We start from the raw sequence: 25,309 nt of genomic DNA on the forward strand, positions 1-25,309 counted from the left end.
CCATCAGGGGGGCACAGGGGGTACAATCGTCCCGGGCCCGGACGTTTTTAGCTTTAAAGGGGGCCCGGCCTCGCTAAAGTTATCTTAGCTCGGGCCCCCTTTAATCAAGTCCGGGCCCTCGCTTCCTCGGCTCTGGCGGTGTCCTCCGCTATGTGCCGATACTTCGGCGCTTTTATAAGGTTGCGCCCGTGCGCACTGACGTCACACGCACTGGGCGCAACCTTATAAAAGCGCCGAAGTAGCTGGGAGCCGCGGCATATAGCGGAGGACACCATGGCAGCAGGCAGGCAGAATGCAACCCCTGATCAATGTGGTTTAGTCTAGATGGTCTTCAGTCTCTGTCACACTAATGCTGTGACATGATGTATTTGAATGTCAAAAAGTGGCAAAGGTCAATGGTATTGTAAATATTTGCCATGAAACAAGCTTAATAGGCAGCAGGTCCTTAATGAATTTGGGCTTTTTTGGGTTTGGTCTGTACAATCTTAATTTTTTCTTTACCATTCATGTTTGCAAAGATGCTTTTATATCTCATTTTAGTTGTTTTGTAATCGTACAAATCAGTTACTTGCAGCCTCAAATTTGCATTTAAACTGGTTTTAAATAGTCATAACTAAAGGAGCAGTAGTGTTGTGTGCACATTTGGACCTCTAATGCATCTAAGGCAAGGAAACAATGTATCTGGTAATTCTTTATCATAGAGTAAAATGAATTGGATCATCTTTTGTAGTAGCAGATATTCAGATGCGTGATAAACAAAGAGGCAGCCCTAACACAGTCTGGAGGATGCTTTGGGGGGGGCTTTTTAGGGGGGCACTGGCTACCAAAGTTTTAGGGGGCCCTGGGCTAGCTAGAAATGATTTAGGGGGTACCTGCCCTGGCACCAATGCAAAATGTAACTCCTGGACACCAATGTTTTAGGGGGCCCTGGCTACCAAAGTTTTATGTCCTTTGTATTGATGGGAGGGGTCACTGGGGGAGGGGCCATTGGGGTGTGGGAGGAGGGGGGGCCCAGAAAACTTTATTATGAGGGGCCCCATGATTTCTGATGGCGGCCCTGGGTTAGAGGAACGGAGCTTCCATTTGAAGCAGCGTAGGTGGTTTGTCACGGTGAGGGCAGTGAGGTTATGGAATGCCCTTCCTAGTGATGTGGTAATGGCAGATTCTGTTAATGCCTTTAAGAGGGGCCTGGATGAGTTCTTGATCAATCAGAATATCCAAGGCTATTGTGATACTAATATCTAGAGTTAGTACTAGTGGTTGTATTTATAGTTTATGTATGTGAGTGTATAGATTGGTAGGTGTGGGTTAGGTGTGCTGGGTTTACTTGGATGGGTTGAACTTGATGGACACTGGTCTTTTTTCAACCCTATGTAACTATGTAACTACCATAGATAAGGCAGAAATTGATTACTGCCTTGTTCTGTACTGGGCTGTAGTTGGGAGCATTAGACAAAAAAACCTAAATATTGTCTGTGGTTAAAGTCTGAGCAAATGATAAGTTGACAACTTTAATTCTGAGCTATTTAAGTAAAGGATAATGATAGAAATTCCATAAACTCGGAGTAGGTTTTTTTTTCATCATTGACTTGGAGCTGGATTACTCTGAAATATCCACAAGGTGGCAGAAGAGGGAAGTTTTTTTTTTTTTTTTGTTTTGTTTTTTATCCCATGTTAGCTTTAATATTTTGGTGGAGGGACACATAACAATAAAAAAGTGGCTAATGGGGAATTATAGAAAGCTCCTGGTACAGGCTTTATAGTTTTACTATTTGAAAATGAAATGCTGGAGATTCTGTCTGTTTAGTTACAAGTCATAGGGGGAAATTTATTAAGACACGAACGCTCGGAGCGCGTATTTTTGCCAATTTTTTCATATGCTTGCGCGACTTTTTCGTATGCTTGCGCGACTTTTTCGAACACTTGCACGACTTCTTCGTATGCTTGCAGGAAAAATTCGGAAAGGTTCTGCCGCTGTGTTTACAATTGTTCGGTACGAAAATTTTGTGACTTTCGGATCGCCAATACGATATTATTGTGGCTAATACAATTTTTTCGTAAGCATTTTCATGATATTTGCGATCTTATCGTATCCAATCCGAATTTTTCCCATTCGGGATTCGAACTCGTGTTTTAATGAATCTGCCCCCTAGTTTTGTCACACATTCAGGAAGAAAGGGAAGTAAACCGCAACGGTTGCAAAGGGCTCCTGGCACTTGTTTTACCAAATGTTTGGTGTATAATTGCCTGGCTCATTTACCCGTCTTTCATTTGCACAATCTTTGCTGTTTAATCTGTATAATGAGGGCATCTGTGGCCTTTATCCAAAGCATATAATATTATTATTATTGTTATTAGACATGTGGCTAGATTTCTGCCTAACACCCCTCCTCCACAGCATACAGCATGGGTTTTAAAAACAGATTCCATGGCAGAAGCGGTGCAAAAGAGAGTAATTGGCAAATTGCATATAACACTTGTTTGAGTTAAGAGCAAAACCTTGTGTTTCTTTTAATAAATTATCCTACATTAATGTCACATGGATAAACATTTCTTGGTGATTTAAACACAAGGTGCTGTAGCCCTTTATGGTGCAAAACACATGGTTAAGCCTTGATCTTCCCATTGCGAGATAGGCACAAGCAGAATGATGACTCCTCATCAGGTTATAAGCAACTGATTTCTATGACTGCAGTATAGCAGGGACATCACAATGGCTTTGCTGCCTCCTGCTTCTGCTAAAGCTGTTTAAGTATACTTTGGGGAATTGGACAGGCTGTGTTTATTAATATGACCCTGTGGAAAAGTGGTCATTACATAAGTATAAATAGTAATCATATAAAAGTAATTTGCCTGATAAATTGCTGTAATTTCTCTTCTATGGCCTTGGATCTTCAGTAGCATGTTTGGGGGTATTTATATATTAGCTGTTGGCATGCAGTATCAGATTCACTGCTGTGGATGCCAGTACCTAGTGTCACTTCTCTTTTAGGAAGCTTTGTGTGTCTGATGTATCTGTAGCAGTAAATACAGACACAGATGGATTTATAACGTTGCACTTCTTAAATAGCTAGGGGAAGTTTCTAGTTCATTCCGCTCATGAACCACATGGCAAAACCTGTTGTTTTAAATGTTTAATGTGGTGTTGAAATACTGTTTGGGTGGCTTTCTGATTTTAAAGTGGAAATAAAGACCAAAGTGCTTACTTTTAAATAAGCCATTTTCAAGAAAAGGAAGGTTTAAAATCCCCTTTTTTTGACCGCTTCTGCAGCATCTGAGAATTGCTGAAGAACTAGAGCTCCATTTACTATAGGATATAGGATGTTTCCCCTGTTATAAAACTTCTGCACAGGAGTTCTCCCTGTGTTCCATTGCTTCCAGTGTTTGAAGTATTGATTGTTTTTCACTCTTCCATAGTACATATTCATACTTAAATGTTGCAGAACTTGTGTTTGTCTTCTAACCTGCAATAGGTCCAAGATGCAAGTTCAGAATGCAGTGTTCTGTCCATTTGGTAACTAGAACAGCCAGGAGTTTAATATCAACTGGACTGCCACAGGTTGGTCATCACTCGCATGGTATATAGCCCTCAGCATCAACTAGAGCAGGGGTCTCAAACTCGCGGCCCGCGGGCCATTTGCGGCCCTCGGTACAATATTTTGTGGCCCGCACCAACGCCGAATGAATGGATCGCGATTTTTATTGCGATTCAAGGGATAATGCAAGGCACGGCGGGCGGGAGCTGCTGATAGCGGAAATGACGTTATGCCATCATAACAGTTATTATGGGAAGACGTAAGGAGCTAATTGTGCACACAGAACGTCTTCCCATAATAACTGTTATGATGGCATAACGTCATTTCCGCAATCAGCAGCTCCCGACTTTTTTTTGTGAAATCCCTTATGCGGCCCAGCCTCATCCTGACTTTGCCTCCTGCGGCCCCCAGGTAAATTGAGTTTGAGCCCCCTGAACTAGAGTCAATGGGATGGTAGATCTTTCCAATATTCAAGCCTTTAATGCTTTCTTTGTTTTATTGCATGCTGGTTTATATTTGACCTACAGCTATTCTGAGCATGTATAACTTACATCTGCTCAAGGTTTGTGTTTCTCAGCTTGTCCACTGAGTCCAGTAAGGAAGGCAAACAAGTGAAACCAGCTTGCTCTTTGGATTCCCATGCACTTGTAAATTCCTTCCCATGCAATGTCTGCCTTTTCTAATTTGTATGTCTGCCCTTTAAGGCTGTTTGTTCTTAGATTTAGTTGGATAACAGGACTTTTAATATAATTAGCAAGCCATAGATTTTGCACCGAAGATAAAGTCCTCTTGTGCATATTTTTTTCCTTGATTTATTATACAAAAGAAAATACTCATTTTACAAGTATGTGAAACACGAGTGAAATGTGTACACGGGGTTGGGGGTCCCCTGATAGGGTTGCTGGCGTACACTGACATTTTTCAAGAAGTACTAATGTACTGGGAAATTATTATATATCCTGTTTATTCTCCTGTTTATATTTTCTTTTTTTTTTGCTCCTGTATATACAGATGAGAATATGTGAATCATGAAGTATAGTATCTGAGGGTTCTGAGTTTGATTCTCGGCTGGGAACTATTTGCAAGGAATTTTGTATTTTCTGTGTGTCTGCGTGGGTTTCCTCCCACACTCTAAAAACATACAGACAGGTTAACTGGCTTCTGATGAAATTCACTCTAGTGTCTCTGTAAAGAGCTATGCAAATATGTTGACACTATATAAATAAAGGATACAAATAAGCATGACATGTTTGCATCCTGTAAAACGAAGCACCACTGTGTTCTCAAGGGTCAGTTGTAACAGGGTTTTTTTAAGTAGATTTCAACTGCTATTAAAAAAAGGTCAGCAATAGTTAAGGTAGACATACATAGGCAAATTCAAACTGCTGGTTTGGCCTATTCAGACATTCAGTAGCTTATCTGCCATGTATAGGGCCCTCTGACAGACCTGCTGGCCAATATCTGGCAGAAAATCAGGAAGATGTTGATTGGGACTACATCAATTGAGCGGATCTTTACATGTATGACCAGGTTTACACTTGTTTGTTGTCACAGAATTATAGTTGATCTCTCAGGCCCAGATTTATGATTGCTCAAGCTGTCGGGCATTGGTGCATCTGTTTCCTTCTTCTCTTTGTAGCAAGAGAATCTCTATGGGTAGCATTGTTGTTGCTGGAGATTGAAGTGGTAGTTCAAATAAAAATTAAATTATCTCAGAATATTATTTTATGTAGCTTTTAAACTTTGCTCTTTCTAGTCTTTCTTTCAGAAATGTAACATTAAGAGTTGAAATAACAACCAGATAGTATAAATTAAAAAAAAAAACAGGTGAACTGCCTCTTTAAACTGGTCTTATGCAGTTTATATCTGTTTTTTTATATGTTGTGTTGTGGCACTGCAATTGTAATTTAAGCACAATCTCCATTAATAGCAACAGGCTAGCCTTTTATAAGATTCCCATTGCTATTTAAATACCATGTAGCCATTATGTTAAAGCATGTAAAGAATACTGCAGTAGTTTTGTACAATGTATACTCATTTTGCTAAACAAGGCATATTCTAAGCCGTAATTTTAATGCATAGAAAAAATCCAAATGTTCAAAATGTGCACCACTTTAATGCCTGCCATGCCTATTATTTTCTACACCAACATATGCTTATAGCACACTGTATCAGCCTGTTAGTGCAGACAGAGAATTTAGGGGCAGAAACCCTAAAGTATGTATTTTTACACCAAAATCCACTCTGTGCAGGTTTTTTTCCCAGTGCCCCTGCAGCCCAGTCCGACCCTGGCTCTGTGTGTTCACTAACTGGCTGATTCAGTGCCTGCCACAGTGGAGGTGTGAAAGGCAGGGGATAGAACAATGTGCTGTTAACTAAAAAGAGATCTAAAGTTGCCATCTCTGCAACAGGGACAGAGTAGGGTAAATTTATAAAAAGTTAATTCACTACTTTAACACTCCAACCCATGGGCCACTCCAAAAGAAGTGCTTTAGAAATCATAACATTTATGTCAGGGAGATTATACTAGATCAGTGAAAGAGGGAAACTGCATATAAATAAAAACTGCATATATATATATATATATAAAGTGGAGCTGCATATAATACAACATGCATTGTATATTTTCCCCATCAGTGGCAGATTACCAAAAGGGCAATGGGTGGGGGTCAGGGCCCATGGTTTTCCAGGAGCCCACTAACATGTAGAGGGGCAGGTTCGGCAGAGCTGGCATGGCCCGGCTGCTTCCCAGGGCCTTCATAATTCCTCTTCTGAAAGTCCTGCTAACTGTCGTATTTACAGTAACGAATTTATAAAGTACAAATATATTCTACAACACTATAAACTGGAAGGGTGTATGCATCAAAATACAAATACAGAAGTTAAAATTCCTTTTTTCAGTTGCCTAAATGTTGACATACTAGTTCTTTGCTTTAGCCATGTTGGAGCAAAATATTGGTGCAAAGTAGGTGATGGATATTTAGATTCTCACAATAATATATTTGTGCTTATTGCACTAATCTGTCATTGTGTTTTCTTGCATGTATTTTGGCCATAAGTCATGAAATGTGTTATCTATATCTGTGAACCCTGCCACACATGCAGAGAATGTAGGCTCATTCTTTTTCATTGACTTATTTCCTCCAGATGGCATCTCACTAATATCTGAATGGTTGCCCTGTCACTGTATGAAGAAGCATTGCCTCATAAAAGATTATTTTTGGATCTGTGGATAAAAAGGGCATTTTGTGCCTGGGGCATCGGTCTTTATCAAATGTGTCTACAGATCTTATGTGGAATCTTTCATCATCTAATACTTTTAGGAATGGACAAAAACGTCCTGTGTGAGGCGTAACTGATTCTATCTTTAGTAGATCCAGGGCAGATAACTAACACATCATGTTCCCTTCCTTGCAGCACAGTAAGAGGAATTATTGTGCTGTATTTGGTGGTCTATTTCTTGGTCCTGTTTCTCTGTGTGAATTGGCTATAAAGCAGCACACATTGCTTGTGAGGTCCTCCTTTATTAGCACCAACAACCAGTTTAAGGTCAAAGTGCTGCCAAATATTGCATGTTTATTATAGGTAAATTCACACAAGCCTATCGGTAGTTTCATGAATTTTGAGTTCTATAAGGTTTTGGCAGTAATGCACATGTGCCAATTGAGTGGAAGTAATATATTTTAGAGCCCTGCTAAGGAACTGTCAGGACAAGCAATGGATGTAGGTAGCCCCAAATAAACTTCCACAGCCCGTAGCCATTAGTCAGCCAAGATTATGGGGATTCGTTTGCAAAGTTAATATTTTGACAAGCAACCACAAAGATAAGCAGCTTTCCGTAGCTGGGATAAGCCTGGGTGATGCCAGGTGAAAACATTAACTGTCACTGCTTAACCTTATTCGTGCCACCTACCTCTTGGTCTTGCCAAGTTACGGGGTTTTCCCTTTCCAACAATTAAAATAGGAGCTGACCTTTTTTCCCATTGACTAGTAGTTTTCTTAGAAGAAACGGCAGATTTTCGCATGGGGTTGAAATGCCTAAACAATTTGTTTGTCTTACCCTATTAGGATATATGGGATAAAAGAGAGAGTTTATTTAAGGGCAGATACAATTCCTCATAAATTTCTCAAAGCTTTGCTGTGAGAATGTTGTATTGTGCATCTCTTTGCCTCTTGGTAATGCAGCTCAAAAGTCTTTTATACATAGACCAGGCTTGTTATTCAAGCAATTGAAGCTGTCACAAAGCCTTATACATCTATTTAAAATAGAAATGTTGAGTTGATAATCATTTACTACACGGTATCATTTAGTTTTATTCTCTTATACTGCTTCACATCTTTTTTTTGCCAGTCATTTGCCCTAGTCATTGCTATTGTATAAGCAGCACCTGTCAGTGTTTGTTTTCCAGTTTTATTACAGCTGGTATTGCAATATCTCATAGATAAAGCTGCAGGAATTGTGTTGTCCCAATCCCACACCCTGATGACACAGGGCTCCCTCCTACACATCTAAAGGAGAACTAAACCCCTAAAAATTAATATGGCAAAAAATGCCACATTTTATATACTGTACTTACTGCACAAGGCTAAATATATGATATTATATATATATATATATATATTTTATATTTTATATACAAGTATAGGACCCATTATCCAGAATGCTCGGGACCAAGGGTATTCCGGATAAGGGGTCTTTCCATAATTTGGATCTCAATACCTTAAGTCTACTAAAAAAAATCAATAAAACATTAATTAAACCCAATAGGATTTTTTTGCATCCAATAAGGTTTAATTATATCTTAGTTGGAATCAATTAAAAGGTTCTGTTTTATTTCTACAGAGAAAAAGGAAATCAGTTTTAAAATTCTGAATTATTTGATTAAAATGGAGTCTATGGGAGACGGGCATTCAGTAATTCGGAGCTTTCTGGATAACGGGTTTCCGGATAAGGGGTCCGATACCTGTATTATATTATATATATATATATATATATATATATATATATATATATATATAGTTTTTTTTTGTTCCCTCCACCTAAAAGATTTCAGTTTGTTTTTCAATTGAGTGGTACAGTTTATAGGTCACATTTAAAGGTGGAAAAAGTTCTGAAATGATTTATCTTTGTCTCATTTTTGTACAGCACAGGAACCTGACATTTTTTTTAGACTTTTTATATCCACTGTAAAATATAATTTTATTTTTTTTATTAATATAAGTGGGAAAACTTCAGTGTCCGGGAAAGAAACACTGAAGGCTATCGGGAAACATTTCTTGAAAGTGATTGAATGGTTGCTTGACTTTACGGAGCATTAACTTTTCAACTACACTTACCTATGCTTTCAACTATGAGGTTGTCATTGCGTTTCTCAGCTAGAAAAGTCATAATGGTCCTTTAAGAAGAGATCAAATGAGAAACTGCAAATGTAAAGTGCACGGCTGCTGAAGTCTGATATAATAAGTGCCTTAGATTTCATGTTTTTAGTCATTTAAGCAATTCAATCAAAATGCAATTAAAGCCAGGTTTACTAGGCATGTAAGTGTACCTATCTCCATCTAATAGAATAATTTTAGATTAAAAGAAACTCTTACATTATATACTCACCTCACTCAGTGCTGGGCCAAGCCAGGGTGTGGAATGGAGTGATGAGCAGGTGGTGGGGAGCTGGCGACATGGATACTGTGCAGAGTTGCTGTTTGACAGTGAAGAGTGGTCAATAAAAAGCATGGAATTCAGACCCGCAACAAATCGCTCTTTTCGCGGGTGACTAATCTCCCCGAATTGGCATTCCACCGGCGAAAATTGAAATCGCGGGTGGGATGGCATACGCCGTGCCGCAATTTCAACTAATTCGCGGAAGTTTGTCGCGGGCGACTAATCTCCCTGTGTGCCAGAGCCCTTAAGGTCAGCGGCTTATCTGCCAGTGCATGGGGCCCTCAGATGTTGATCGGGCAGGTTTAAAAACCCATTGGGAGAAGAAATGCATTGGCACATTAAAGTGGGCCTCATGCCGACAGCCTGTAACCTATCGATGTCAGCCGATGGATCAGCCGAAGGACTAAATAAGTGAAAAGGCTAGATGAGAATAGAGATAGCACTCACCCTACCAGTAAAGATGAATATGATAAGAAGGCAATGTTTTTTACAGACTGACATAGTAAAAAAAATTCTTATTCATTAACCCAAGAACATCAAAACTTTTATTGCAAAGTTAGTACACTATACCTGGTCACCATTACCCAGCTGATGGCAGAAACCTCTATGGCATTTAAGTGAAGTGCAAATAGTACAGTAGTTCCCTTTTCTGAATGAATGAGTGCTACACCTCTCAGTGCTATTTGGAAATGAGCCTGCTGGTTAAACACTGCCTATTTGCAAGCTGTTAGCAGGCCGCTGCAGCAGTGCCCAGGGCTTTGAGTTTCAGCTCCTTACCGTCCACTAACACGGTTTTTCTAATTAAAAGTAAACAGTGCAAGATTTCCCCCCCTTTATCTCAGCGCAACAGAAGCAGATTGCCATTTAGAGGAATCAATTATCAGCCTGCTTCCACATTCTCCAAATAAACTGCTCACACTGGAGAGTGTGGGATTTGTGAGTCAAGGTTAATAGTAGGTAGGGCTTTGGCATTTACCTCTAGTGAGGCTAGAGGCTGTAGGAAATATTGCTGGTGACAGAGAGCATGGTGCATGAGGTATGTGAGGAGCAGAGAGATGTCTAATATTTTGTATACAGAAATAAATCCCTTAGGGAGACCAGCTAGTAAGGGCTTCTCAGATGGTTAGAATTTCATTGGAGAGCTGAAGGGGTCACATGAGACTTGCAGCACTCTATACATGGAGGCTGTGTGACTGCATGCCAGAATTCACTGAGTTCACAGTCACAGCCCCATCCGAGCAAACAGCCCCAGCCAAATGTCACAGTGCAAGGCAGATTGTAGGATCACAGGGACAATGTAGGATCACAGCGCAAATTGGAACTTTGCAGTGAATGAAGGCATTATCGTGGGAACAGCCAAAGGTTTTGTGCTGTAATCCTTTAAGTGCTTAATAACCTCCCCTCGAAAGCTTTGAAAATGTCTAAGGATTGTTTCTGTAATTTCTTTGAGACTTTAACATCAGCCCTGTGCTGTTTCTACCATCGGAAATCCGTCATTGTGGTGAAGGTGAGTGTTCTGTTACGTGAATGTATGCTTAGACTCAGTGCAGGGTGGCCTGCCTTCTCTTTGTAACATGTATGTGTGGCATTAGTGTCTCATTTGCTCAAACTGTAGACATTGACCCTCCAGCTGTTGCTGGACTACTGATCTTGTATCTTCCAACAGGCATTAGATGTTTAAGTCTGTCATACACAAGTATTTAATCCTGGGTCTCTAATCATATTTAGAAAAAGAACATGCAACTCTAGAACTTAGAGATGCCAGTAGAGATGCTTGGAGCCGTAGTTTCCCAACCACGGTTGCCTATACTTAGTGTCTGATCTGTTCATTGGTGCATTTGATGAATGTATACACCTTATTGTGTATTGTTGTAATTAAAAATTTGCTGCAAACAGCCCTTTCCTAAGGATTCTGGGTTTGCTTTCAGTTTGAGGCTGGGTTATTTAAAAATGGTTATTTAATATAAAGAAGTCTTTGGAACACGTGAGCAGCCATAATATCCCTTGGAGGTCCACGCCTAGCCCTTGCGCCTCCATTTTGACAGCCTTGCTCTGGAATATAATATATACATTGAGGAACTTTGTGTTCACAGAAGTTGTCACTGTATAGTCCATTTTTTGCTTTTGTATTGTTCCCATAAGTTTAGTGCCTTTTTGTTTATAATTGTTGAAATGCCTTAATATGAAATACATACACAAGTAAGACTTTTCAACAAAGTTTGATTTTACTGCAGGGAATTTATAAGGTTTCAGTGCATATTTTTATCATTTTTGTCTTTTTCCAAGAATCATTCAGAGCAAGTGTCTGTAAAATACAAGTCATTCATCCAAATACTTCTTAGAATACTTTTCTCCTCACCATGTGCAGAGGAAGCCATCAGTGGATCTCTGCTTGTTGTGAACTCTAACTTCCAATACTCTAACCTGCTGTTGCTCAAAAACAGCTCAATTACATCAGGGTAAAGGCAACGCTAATTTACTGCTTCATACAGCCAGGAGATACTATACATTGTGTTCAGATATATTGATGGTGGGCCCTGTGCTTATTAAGGTGTGCAACACAGATCCCTATATCTAAGGGAAAGAATGTAACTTCACCAGTGATGCAGGTCTAGCATTCCTAAGTTAGCCAAATGACCTTAATTAACCCTCAACCCTCATTTACCTTAATGGTAAAACCATTACAATACTAGTACAGGTATGGGATCTGTTATCTGGAAACCTGTTATCCAGAAAGTTCCAAATTACGGAATGGTCTTGTCCCATAGACTCAATTATAAGCAAATAATTCTAATTTTTGAAAATGGTTCCCTTTTTTCCTGTACTTAAAAAAAAAAAAACAGTTTGGATTAAAGGTGGCCATACACGAGGCGATTTCGCTCGTTGTGCGATGAACGATTATATCGACAAACGATCGTATGGCGATCGAGTTCCCATACGATATGCCATCCACGGGCAACGATAATTCGGGAAAGATTTTGTCGCATCATTATCGTAAAATACCTACGATCGTACATCTACGTACGATCGATGTCGTTGACTTCCGCTGCTGGCAATCGTGACATGCGCAGAGAACAATCGTTGAAAGACAAATGTCTGACACTCACACCAACTGGCAGATTTTATCGTTAAACGACCAAAATTTTTAAACCTGGTCGATCGATTTTGGGGACGATAATGTCGGCTCGTTTAGTGGGCCGACGATCGTTCGTACACCACCAACTATACGATAACTTAACGATAGCATCGGATCGTTCGGGAATCGGTCGTTTGTAAGTAAAAAATCGGTCCGTGTATGGCCACCTTAAGTACAAGGTACTAAGATATAATCAGTCCTTATTGGAGGCAAAACAAACGTATTGGGCTTATTCAATATCTGAACGATTTTTTAGCAAACTTAAGGTATGGAGATCCAAAATTTTTAAAGATCCTTTATTCGGGAAAACCCCAGGTCCCAAGCATTTTTGATAATAGGTCCTATACCTCTACTAGTGCTTTAAAGCACTTTTTTAGGCCGAAAAGTGCCAGCACTGGTGCTGTTTCCCACTCATATTTATGGTAGGTACCTCTTTGCTGGATGCCAGTGTCACCTTCACGTCTTATTGTACAATGCTTTGCTACATGTTTGTATTGGTCTTGTTCTTATTTGCACATATTGATAATATCAGTATGCATTTTAAATTAAATCTTCCATTTCATTTCTTTAATTATATTAACATATACACATTTACATATAAATCATGAAAAAAAAAATGTTTTTACACAATGTCCACAGCTGGACCCCATGCTCAAGGCATAGTCTAAGCATGCGTGTGTACATGGCCATACATGCACCGTTTCATATGACTTTTGGTACATGTGTAAAGAGTTCCTAATTATATACGGCACCCAGAATGTCATCACTGTATCCTAGTGCCATCTCCAGTTATATTAGTCTGTCTGAGATTGCTAATTGTTGGGCAGGTAATGAATAAAATAGTGCAATTAAAATGATATTATATAGCATCTCTTACAATACAACAGAAAAAAAAGTTCTTTGAGCTTATTAACAATTTGGATTTATATGTGTCTGAGGTAATCTTTTATCAAAAGAAAAATAGTCTGTGCAACTGCTTTTTCTGCGTTTCTAATTATCCTTTAAATTATGCTCCTTATTTTGATGTTAATCTGTAATTATGATAAAATACTAGGAAAACGTTATGCATTTTGGGTAAGAATATGGCAATTGCCATTTTTTCTTGTTTTGGCACTTGGGGGGCTTATTTAGCGAATTAACCAGATATAATAAGTTCTGTTTGCAACGAATTTGTCTGCCATTCGTCTTTCTTTACAGATCTATGAATGTGAAAAAGAGGTGCTACATTTCTTAGGGTTTAATATCACCTCTGAAGGAATCCAAAGGGACTCTGTAAAAATATCCAGCTGCTGCTAAGCACAGCATCCTTAGCCACTTGAACAGCTGCAGAACTGCTAATCTTAGTCCACCAACAGAAATCCATATTTCTTTGCCCTTGCACCAAGTAACCATGTGTAAAATTAGTGAATGGATCTGAAGCAGTTTTATAAGAGATGCAGTGCCCAGCCCCTGGTTTAGATCCCAGGAGCTGCTTGGTGGCATTCAGAGATCGATATTAAAACTGATATGTGGTGCTATGATCATGATCGTGACATTTCAGTAGTCACTCTCTGGGGCTTAAAGGTAAACATAAGGCTGCTTGTGTTGCAAGTATGCCCTGTCTCAGTTCAGTGTTGAGATTGTGGAGGAATGGAGGTCATTCTTCAGCACAAAATAAATTCTTTTCTGTGCTGCCTTTAAGTGGGGGCAGCAAGGACTACCACCTTGAACCTCACTTTTTACAAGGATATAAGTTTCCATATGGGCACCTGTGGTCCGGTACCTATGGGGGCAGCCTCCGTGGGGTTTCTTGCATAACATCTCTGCTATTGGCTCGGACACGGTGTCTATATAATGGACATCCAGTATTAGACATGAAGGGGTATCGCTGATCAAGTATATCTGCAGAAGCACAATGAACAGCAGTAGTAGCCTGAGTGGAAAGGCATTAACAGAAGACATGAATAAGTTGTGTAGTGTTATTTATCTAGTGTGAAGCTTGTGCTGCCAAAGCCCTCTACACACTCTGATGGGAGACAGGAAGTGAAGCCACACAGGGTCGCTTTCTTTGGCATCCTACTTGAAGCTGTTTTGGGTCCAAACGCATTCCTGAGCTAAGTGCTCAGTCAACAGACCAGAGGGTTTTTTTTTTTAATACTAAGGGACACAATCCCTTTTTTGTTTTCATTCTGCCAGCTGGAATACTCATCTGTCAGCTTGCCGCCTAGTTGAAAGGGTATTGTAAAGTCACATAGTGTAACTAAAATCACCCCATTAATGGCAATAACACATTATATAGAATGTTATGTCATTTTCTACTCCTGTAGGCCTCACAGTGTGATCTACCTACCGCAGCTACTAGTTGCCTCAGAAGCCAATCACACTACCTGTATGGTTTTAGATGGGAGACTGGAGCAGCCAGACAGAAACCCACTTAAACACAGAGAGTACATACATGCCTTGTGTATCACTTCTGTTGTAGAAATATATTCAATTTTAGCATAGGGCATACTAATATTGGTGATGAGAAAGTTGCCCGCACATGAATTGAGGAGCTGTTACCCACCCAATCACTGTAAGTGCCACTGGTGCAGGGACTGGCATGAATAATGTATAATCACTGTAAACCTCTGTAGAATATGTAGGTGCTATATAAATAAAGTATAATAATATTAGCGTATGATCAGGTCACCTATATGGATAGACACATTGCACTGACCTTTTGAAGCAGACTTTAAGCAGATCACTGGCAGAGGTGTAGGTGCCATGTTCATTGGTTGATGAATGCATGTGCCGAATAGGGTCACCACTCGCCCTTTATTCACTGTTAGATGGGGGCTGTTAGTTATAATTTATCAGTTAAGGGCACAAAATCTTACAATTTCATTCCAAAGTTTTTAAATGTACGAAAATTTTGTGTGTGGCTAGTAAAAGCTTTTTTTTTTTTTTCTTTTATACTAATTTCAAACTGTAATAAATGTTTGTGGTGATTAATGCAAGGAACATACATTACATTTTTTTCTTTTTTTTTTTTTTTTTTTACTGATTTGCAGTTTCTTGCACTTCTTTGTGGGAGGAAAGAAAAATGTGCTCTGTGTCATGTTTAGAAGTCTGTATTTAAGCAACAATGTAGTCTGTTTATACAAAGTTTCCAGTTCTCCATTAAACTTTTTTCTGTTAAATCCCTAAAATAGCTCAGAGATTCCCATGGCAACTTTCCATTTGGCCTAATCCATCCTGTCTCTAGAGAGTGACACGGTATTTATGAGCATGTAGGGCCTGGGAAGAAAGGCGGATGTATACTATTTGGCAAAAATCAGAGGAAATGTACATGCTTCTATTTATAGGTTTCTCTTTGTGAGCACACTGCTCAGAAAACTATTGGTATGCTCCAGTTTCTTATTACATGGTGTTTCAGATCAATTTATAGGAGTGAATCAAGAGAATTTTAATGCCTTTTTGGCTGCTAGCCACACAGAAAAGAGTGTTAGCCATGTTAGTACTATGTGAACCCACCTTGCAGGCTCTGGGGATGGTTTCCACTTTCTGGGATGATAGAACCAGGTAAATCCCAGAAATGATATACAACAAGCTTATCTGCTGGCTCATTCACTGACCAACTTTACCAAAGCCAGAGAGTGTGTTTCTAACCAGTACTCTCCCTGGCAGCTTGAAATACTTTAGGAGCTTGTCTCATCAACATGCATCTATATTCAGCTATTTATGTTTGACTCGGCTATGCTTTAGAGTAGACTATAAATACTGCTTAATTCCCAATTAAAAATGATCTCTTAAATACAGAGACAAAATGCAGGGCCCTTCTAAGGCAATAACAACATAGCACTGACTGCAAAACATGGGGGGGAATAAACAAATAGAACATAAGGACTGCACCCAGGATATATATATATATATATATATATATATATATATATATATATATATATATATATATATATATATATATATATATATATATATATATATAATAATAAGGTCAGGACCAGACTGGATAAGGAACATGTCAGAAATGCAAATAAGCATGTGTTTCATTTTAGGACAAATCACCCCCAGAGCATTGTCAGGTCAGAGATCCACCATTAAATCACTGTTTCTCAATATTGCGGAAAACTGATCAGTGTCACGTCATTTGACCCTTAACATAGTCATAGATAATGATACAACAGCAATCCTACTGACATGTCTGTCTTTTTAATATCCTTTATTGAGAAACCAGGGTAATCTTCTCTTTTTAATATACAATTCATTATGCAAAATGCAACTGTGGGACTTTGAAATAAATGTTGCTTGCCCCCTGCAATGCTACTTTTGTAATGTGACAATTCCCCCCCCCCCCCCCCACTCCCCAAGCAAAAAGATATTATGAGATGGCCACATAGGAATTACCCTACACTAAGCACAGTATGCAATTTAAATGCCATTATGAAGTACATACTTCATCAGATGGACTGGGGTTATTGCCAAACATTTACTTCACTACTCTACCCATAAGGATCAAGGTAGACAAAGCTATCAGGGCTTTGCTGTGACCATTTCTTTGTAATGCACTACATGGCACAGTATGGTACAGTACAGTGGTTTGTGATGAAGCATGAGGATCATGTCTACTGAATATAATACAGCACAGAGTTATGTGCAGCTTAAATAATTTTTTTCTAATGTACTAAAATATTGCCCCTGAATATATATATTTTAGGGCAAGTGAAAGAATTTGTTGCATGTGTTATGGATATAATTTGTTCCCTTCATCTGTATGAGCATGCCATTTATCCAATTTCCCATGTCATTTGCACTTGACCTTTCAAGAGTTCAGTGCCTGGAAAAATGAAGATGAAAAGTTAGCACTGTTGTCTGTCTTGTAAGAATGCAGGCCTGGATCATGAATAGTGAACTGTTGTTTTTTTTTCATAATACAGTATCAGCATACTGTGGTTGCCTCTGGGAATATATTAGAATATCTCAGTGGACCAGTGAACTTTCAGTGAAGCTAAAAGAAGATGTTAATGGCTGGGGTTGTCGGTTTGGTTCAGACCAACAATGCAATTTGTTGGCTCCCCCTCATTTTCTTCTGGATGTATCAGTTTTCACCCGCAGTCCAAACATATACAAGCAGGTTAATTATCTCCCAAAATATCTGACTAGTTTGTATGTGTGGTAGGAAACATAGACTGGAAAAAAAATTGCAAAGTGCTGCAAAATATATTAATGCTCTATAAATTAAATTTCAAAATATCCTACATTCACAGGATGGACTTACAAGTTATCTTTAATATTATCATTGTGCCTGTGATATTACTTTTCTTAAATATTTTCTGCAATACTAAGGGGCTGATTTACTAAGACACGAATTCGAATCCGAATTGGAAAAATTCCGATTGGAAAACGAACATTTTGCGACTTTTTCGTATTTTTTCCGATTTTTTTCGGCGACCTTACGACTTTTCGGAAATTATCGCGACTTTTTCGTTACCAATACGATTTTCGTAGCCATTCCGAAAGTTGCGAAAAGTCGCGCCTTTTCCGTAGCGTTAAAACTTAAAAGGCGCGATGTTTCGCGCAAGTTTTAACACTACGAAAAAATCGCGACTTTTCGCGCAAGTTTTAACGCTACGAAAAATTGCAAGATTTTGCGCAACTTTCGGAATGGCTACGAAAAAACTCGCGTTTTTTCGCACAAATTGTATTGGTAACGAAAAAGTCGCGAAAATTTTCCGAAAAAATCGCAAAATACTGATCATTACGAAAAAAACGCAATCGGACACATTCGGCCCGTTCATGGGTTAGTAAATGTGCCCCTAAATGTCAGTGTTCTCTGAGAAATAAGAAACAAAAAAAAGTCCTACAATACTTTATCACTAATTTGTTACTATCATCACATTTTCCAACTTTTACTGCTGAGACAAGGTCTCTGGAATGTATAAAATAGCCTGGATAATGAAGCCCCCCTCCCTGCAGCTGGAACAACATGGCTAGTATCTGGCTTACATGGGCTGACAGGGTTGATGCTTGGACGTTGCCTGCAGTCATCATACCTACTAGTTTGGTAACCAGTGGGAAAACCCTGAAGGTTTCAAGTGGGAATTGCCTGTACAGGGCAGCCAAGAGTGCTTGTCATTCAAGTTAAAGGGGAAGTGACCCACAGCAGAAAGAATTGGTTTAATTATTATAGAGGTGATCAAAAAGTCATGGATACCATAACTAAGTTGATATATAAATGCTGGCAAAGGAAGATAAACCTCAAACCACAATTTTTACGCGTAAGTATATACATCACTATAGCTAATGTTAAAACTGGAGGCCTGCTGAACAAATATGGCCATCTGCCCAAGGGCTAAACAGACTGCTTTGTGTGACATCATCTTTTTATATTAATCCTGCCTTGCAACATGAGCTATGGCAGATACTTAATATAGCTCTGTCCAGCTTGTTACTGTAACATAAAACTGCACAGAAATAATCTGTTCTTTAGGTGAAAAAGTATATTCCCATCCCTATACAGGTCATTAGGACTTATGCACTAAAGAGCAGCATGTTGCCTCGCGCTCACTGTCCAGCAGTACAGCATAGTGATGTGGAATTTCTCAGGCAGCGAGACAGGGCCATGACACTGCACCCTGGCACAAACACACAGCGGCACTTAATTATCTGGCTGCACTACAACTGCAGGCTCACTAAGTATAGATGTCACATGCAAGTGATTCTTTGGGTAGGTCATCTGTGGTTAATATCTGAATATTCTCAAACATGATCTAAATATGATTAACTGGTATGACTGAATGCAGGTATCTGGTTACCAAACTAGTAAGAGTCATCACTACATGTGTCAGCCCACTATCCAGGCTATTTTACACGTTCCAGATCCTTGTCCAAATGACAGCATTAGATATCTCCTCAGTAAATGTTGGAAGATATGCTTGCCTGCATTTGTGGCAGTATTTTTCAAGGCGAGGCCCCTTATTGATCATATCCATGCTAGAGAAAGCATAACTGGCACTCTGCTCTAATTCCAACTGCAAATAAGCCTCTGCCTTCATTGCAGTGTCTTTCAGGCTGCTGATCACTCCACCACAGGGGAAGGCGGGGGCAGCCCTGTAGTTTTGGGAACCTTTTGGGCAATTTTTGAAGATACGATTGTAGCGCTACAAATTGCAGAAAAAAGTTGTGACTTTTCCAGCATTTACTATGCATCCAAACATTTGCATCCAAACATTTGCATCCAACATTTACTATGCATCAAAATGGCTAAAAATCAGAATCTGACAGTTTGCCAGCTTAAACTTCAATGGCAGATGCCCCTTCCCTTCTTTTTTGTTTTGAAACTTTAGAGGTTTCAGATATTTGATGCTGTTGTTTTTTTTTTGCGCAACAATTCAAAATAGTCACAGTTTTTATGGGACAAGTTGAAAAATTCTGGATCTTCGTGACTCTTCTCCCTTGGAAAAACCGCTGGGTGAGATGTAGAAGGGATAACTGCACAGTGCAATCTGCCGGCATACCCACATTGCATACACTGGCTGGTGTGTTTGCTGAGGCTGATGTCAGATTAAAAGTAGCTTTTCTGCCAGAGGAGCCAATACTACTGCTCTTGTCTTATCCCATTGGCTACCTTACTGCACACCTGGAGGGGATTGCACCCAAAAAATGCTATAGTGTGCCCAGTCTCCCATCTAAAATTGCTTATCAGGAGGCAATAATTTTGGTCACATCCATAGGAGGTACCTGAGCTGATCTGCCAAGTCTGTAAGGCCAGAATATGCAAGCAGTAGTGGTGTTGTGCATAGCTATTAATCAGATGTTTGGGGTAAACTAACCAAGTCACATTGCCAAAGCATATTTATAGATTCCCTCCTACCATCCAACTGGTTTGGCAGTTGTTGGGGCAGACTTTTCTACTTTTGTTTTTAACCTCTTCTCTTTTTCGCCAATATTTTGTATGAATTGCCTCTAGAAAGTATTAAACATCGCTTTCAATAAACTAAGACTAAAATACACATTTATTGCACTACTAAAAATCAATTTTGTCATGAGATTCTGAGTGATAGGAATATGATCTCCTTTAATGATTTATCTAAGGACTAGCTCTGGGAGAGAAATGATCCTGCTAATCACATTATAGGCTGCATGAAGTAACCATCCACAGGTTTAACAGAAATCACACTTTCCATTAATGACATCCAGCCTCCAGGGACGGCCTGGTATCCACTCATGTAAGACAGCCCCAAATCTCTGCTGGGCATCAATTTACATCTCAACAGGAAGCCGGAGACCTTTCAGCTAGTTTAGCTGTTATCCTGTGGGCTTTGGGGAAAATTAGGTTACGCTAAGAGAATGACACATATTATCCTAAAGCCTCAGATCCTATGTGTCATCGTGTTGCTCATAATATTGGCGTTCAGAGAATAAAATTGTTTCTTTTAGGTACAGGGCCTAAGAGGACTCCATCCCCTGATATCAAAATCAAACAATAACGGGAATATGTTTGGTGACCAACAAATGCTACCTGGTGATTGGTTGCTATGGGTTACTGCTTCTGGGCAAACTTTTATTACATAAACCCTATAGTCTTTGCTTTGGAACCCAGTTTATAAGAAGAACACTTAACCCATAATACTAACCTTGTCTTTCATAATTAAGACATCAAAGGGTACTTTTCATTGATAAATACCAGGTTTCTGACATTTTTCTGGGACATGTTTAGGGGCATGTTTATAAATCTGTGTAAAAAGGGGAGTATTTAAAATGCTGAGATGGAGTATTAGGATACAAATTTCTTTTGGAATTTGAAATTGCAGTTTTTCAAAGGACTGTCCATCCTTTTTAAAAAAAAAATGATCTTTAATTACATGGTAGTCTGTATTGGTTATTCTCTCAGGAATCAAAATCGCTAGATGGGAGTCATTGGCTAAAGGAAAATGCAGGTGGCACATTTCCCCAGCTTTGGACATGATCCAGTTTTTCAGCCCTCAGGCCAACAGTTTATTGCAATTTGCCCACTTGTGTGTCTGTGGGGGAGACATGGCACATGTTTAGGTGGTTCTGCCTGCAGGCCCGTGATCATATCTCACATTATGTATTATCACATTATTTAGCCACCAGAGGTCACTAGTTAATTTGAGAATGGAAAATCTTACCTAGTTAGGCTGACAATGCGTGCTCCTAGTGATTTTCAAAGGGTTGCTGACAGTCCAAACACTTTTTTTTCAGCTGAAATGTTTTCAAATACACCAGAAATAAAGACTTCTTCAATTCACGGACTTTAACTGTTTTAATTTGATACACTGGCTCTGCAGAGCAGCTGTAATTGATATATAACATTCCAGAGGTGCTGCTGAGAAATGTACAAACTAATGTAGCAAATTGTAACAGTTCAGAGTCTGAATCAGAGAGAGGAATATTGAAGTTTAACTTTAGAAAAAAATCTTAACTGGTTCAGGCCTGCAGTTGCACAGCCCCGACCGATAACCCCAGGGGTGCTGCTGTTGTGCCTCGATATTCCATTCAGAGCTTGTTGTTTGGGAAAACCAAGCATGCTTCCTTATTGGGGTTGTTGTTTCTTTGGTGCCTATTGATATTTTATTTAAAATTTTCAGACTAAGCAAAATCATCATCCACTTAAATTCGGATATTCAGATGTTAAGCCTCTATTGAGCAGTTATTGGGACAATTATATGAACTACCTAACTTAGATATAAATCATACAATGCTATTTACAAGAATGTATAAAATACACAGATGCATAAATAGGTTTGATTTTATTAAAGCCAGTGCTGGTTTAAAGGGAAAGCTTTACTGGTACATTCAGTTACATTTTGGCTATGGGAATGACCAGTGTTCAGTAACCAAGCGAGCATAACTTAGACCCATACAAAACTCTGCACTTTCTGGGAGGTGAATGACATGAGGCAAAGCTCTTGTCATTTCCTCTCTTAGGACTCCCCCCAGACACACCTCCTTCTCCGCCTTTATATATTCTGATGTTATCGGCACAGATTTACAGCACAGGCCCCATTTTCACAGCACAATGAGTTCAGAGGGCAACTGGAATGGGTAGAGGCAATGCTCATCATTAAATGGGTTTGCTCTGAAGAACAGTAAGGTCCAGATTTGACCCTTACTACACCTGTTATATATTTATTCATCCTTCTACCAGGATGGTAACAAGGTCAGTGTTGCCTAGTTTTAAATTACCATAGCAACCAATTAGATGTTTAGTTACTGTGTTTACCCACTGCCTAACCAATATATTCTAACAGCTGATTGGTTGCTGCATAACCCCAGTGTTATTTCTCAGTCTGTTAGCGTACAGTACATACACTTTCTAGCTCTCACTGTTATATATAAAACTGCATACAGGTTCACTTTTAAAAATAACACTTGAACACAAACCTTTACATTACTTACCTAGCTCTTTGCAATTTGTTCTGAACTGCAGCATTTAGGAATATCCGTATCCTCTTACGCATTCTCTCCTAGATGATCTAGACCTGGGATAGCTGGTCATTTAATAGTTAAAGCAATGTCTTAAAGTAATGACTCATAAACTCGGTGCAAAGGGCAGATTGGAGATTTAGAGTGCTGCATGTGACTGCAGGTGCAACCTTGCTCTGTTCCAACCTGCGTGACGGCCTTTGATCACAGAGGCAGGCAGGCTTATGAAATGCTACACCCACATCCCAGCAGCAAGTGACAGTAGGTGACAGAAGACAAAACGAAAGTTCTTGTTGAGGGTGCTGTGCCAGAAGCTGGGTGATACAGGAGCACACACAAAGCTTACTTGTGCTATGCCTCACTGATTTGTCTTGCAGTTTTCCAAGGATCGCTATATTATGGATGGTGGAACCCCAGACAAGTTAAAGAAGGAGTTGGAGGAAGAATTAAAGCTGAACAGTGAAGATTTACGGAGCCATGCTTGGTATCATGGGAGGATTCCACGGCAGGTCAGTGTCTACTGCTCCCTTTGAAACTGAAAATCTTACCCTGCACACAACTGTTACCTTCTAGTGGCAAAGAAAGGATAAAATAAACTCCCAGCAGGCTTAGCCAGCCAGTGGCCCTGGAGCTCAGTAGTTGGTAGAAAGCCATAGGCTGGCATTCATTTCTTCCTTACCAGAGTGGCCTGCAGGACATCAGCAAGCATTCTAAAAGCAGAGTTAGAAAGAAGCCGGCCTGCCTGTTTTTGTGGGTGAGCATCTGTAGGAGTACCTTTTATATTCATCTCCTCCTTTCTTCTCGTTGCAGCTTCAGAAACAAGTTTAAAGCAGAATTATATGTTGTAAAAAAAGAAATACAACATGTCATTTATATCCTAATTAGCAATAACCAGTCTTATCAAAGTGGCTTATAGTTATCAGTTAATATTTCCCTTTTACAGCTTTTACCATCAGCTACTCACTGATCACCTGACAGGAAATACTGTAGGTTCTTACTGTAACGGGAAGATGAGCGGCAGCCCTGCCCATTCATTGGCTGATGAAAGATAGCTTGCATGCATGTCCTTGGTTTGTGTGTGAGCACAACCCCCATACAAGCCAGAGTGGCAGTTTTTCAGTCTAGCCAATAGAGTGCCAGAATGCACAGTTTAGAACGCCTGGGTGCAGCCAGCACAATAATAATCCCTAAAACTGATGAGGATCCACACTCACTTATAAACAGTGATTAGAAAAATATATTTTCTGTGTAAATATTTATATGAAACCGTGTTTTAACTGTGGAGTGTTTTATATGATATATTTGTATAGAGACCTGCACTATTTATTTCCATAGAGAGATTCAAGCCGTGGGTGCTTTAAGTGAGAGTCCATCCCAGTGACCTTTTGCTGGCTGAGCTGCGCATATAGATTCAGAGGGTGAGCCGCAGGTGTATGATCTGTTCCTGAATGAAGTCAGCAGAGCTATTCATGTGTGCTATTTGCTCAGCTCACCTTTCTGTGAATGAGAAATGAAAGCAGGAAGGTCTAAGCCCCACACACTAAATACCAAACTCTTGCTAAAAAGCTATTTGTTTGCACACTCATTCATTTTAGTTCAGACAATAGCGGTAAAGCTGTGTGTTACAGAGAGGGGGATTCCTTTCTTTCCTGTAGTCATAGCAATGCAGCAATGCTGCCCTACTACTGTACTACAATTCCCAGAATTCTCCGCTAGTGACTGGATCTCAGAACTGCTAGGTGTGGAGGGGGGACAAAAGTTTAACAAAGGCTATAAGGGGAGGGGAAAATCTGAAGCAATATGGCTGTCGGGAAACCTGTGGGTTGAAGAGCATCAATAGCTTGTGAGGTCCATGACTGCTCATTCTGTTTATATATAATGTTAAGCCGGAGGAATAGTACCCATGTTCAGGTGTAGGCTCCACTTAATACCATAACAACTGGAGTCCTTTCTCCAGCTCAGATCCCTTTGATTTCCTTTTACTTGCTGAATGCTCTGGCAGCTGTGTAATGTTACCCAGGAAATCAAGTCTTGGACTCTGGGAATCACACATTTAGTGGGCAGCAATTCCCTGCTCCATGGAAAGTGGGAGAGAAGGCTACACAGCTCAGGTTTCATTTTATAGACTCCCTCTGCACATACAAGCAGAAATAAAAGAAGCATTTCCATAGAATAGCCCTTTCCACAGCAGGGGCCTACACTGCTCATAAAAAGTGACACTAAGCTTTTATGAACCGAGAAAGTTCTCAGCAAATCTGCTACTACACTAAATATTTCCCAGACTTGCATTGGCCTGAGCTGATTTCCTGCATCTCACTCTCTTGCCTTTAATTTCCTTTAGAAATCAAATACGCTACTACTCATCACAGGGTTAATTTTCTTTCCTCATATAATGCTACAAAGTATACACGGCACTGTACCCATTGTTATTCGGTCCATTGGTGCCTGAGGCAGCAAGTTAATACTAGACTATATTATAATATGTGCTGGAACTCTGAAAGGTTGGGAGCTAAAAAGCAAAGTTTAGTACTGTAGGTAACAAGCTACCTA

General features: G+C 39.6%; 1 protein-coding gene across 2 annotated transcripts in view; it reads left to right on the plus strand.

Moving 5' to 3' along the window:
• The window catches only part of bcar3 (BCAR3, NSP family adaptor protein), a 74,345-nt gene that overhangs the window by 34,454 nt on the left and 14,582 nt on the right, over positions 1 to 25,309 (plus strand). Inside the window, exons 1-2 of one of the 2 annotated variants that reach the window (XM_012960374.3) lie at positions 10,410 to 10,702; positions 23,137 to 23,268. In XM_012960374.3, coding sequence (XP_012815828.2) covers positions 10,613 to 10,702; positions 23,137 to 23,268 — 222 coding nt within the window. In that variant the 5' untranslated portion in view covers positions 10,410 to 10,612. 2 annotated transcript variants of the gene reach the window in all.

The sequence above is a fragment of the Xenopus tropicalis genome, chromosome 4 (genome assembly GCF_000004195.4).
Source record: "Xenopus tropicalis strain Nigerian chromosome 4, UCB_Xtro_10.0, whole genome shotgun sequence".
NCBI classification, from domain to species: Eukaryota; Metazoa; Chordata; class Amphibia; order Anura; family Pipidae; genus Xenopus; species Xenopus tropicalis.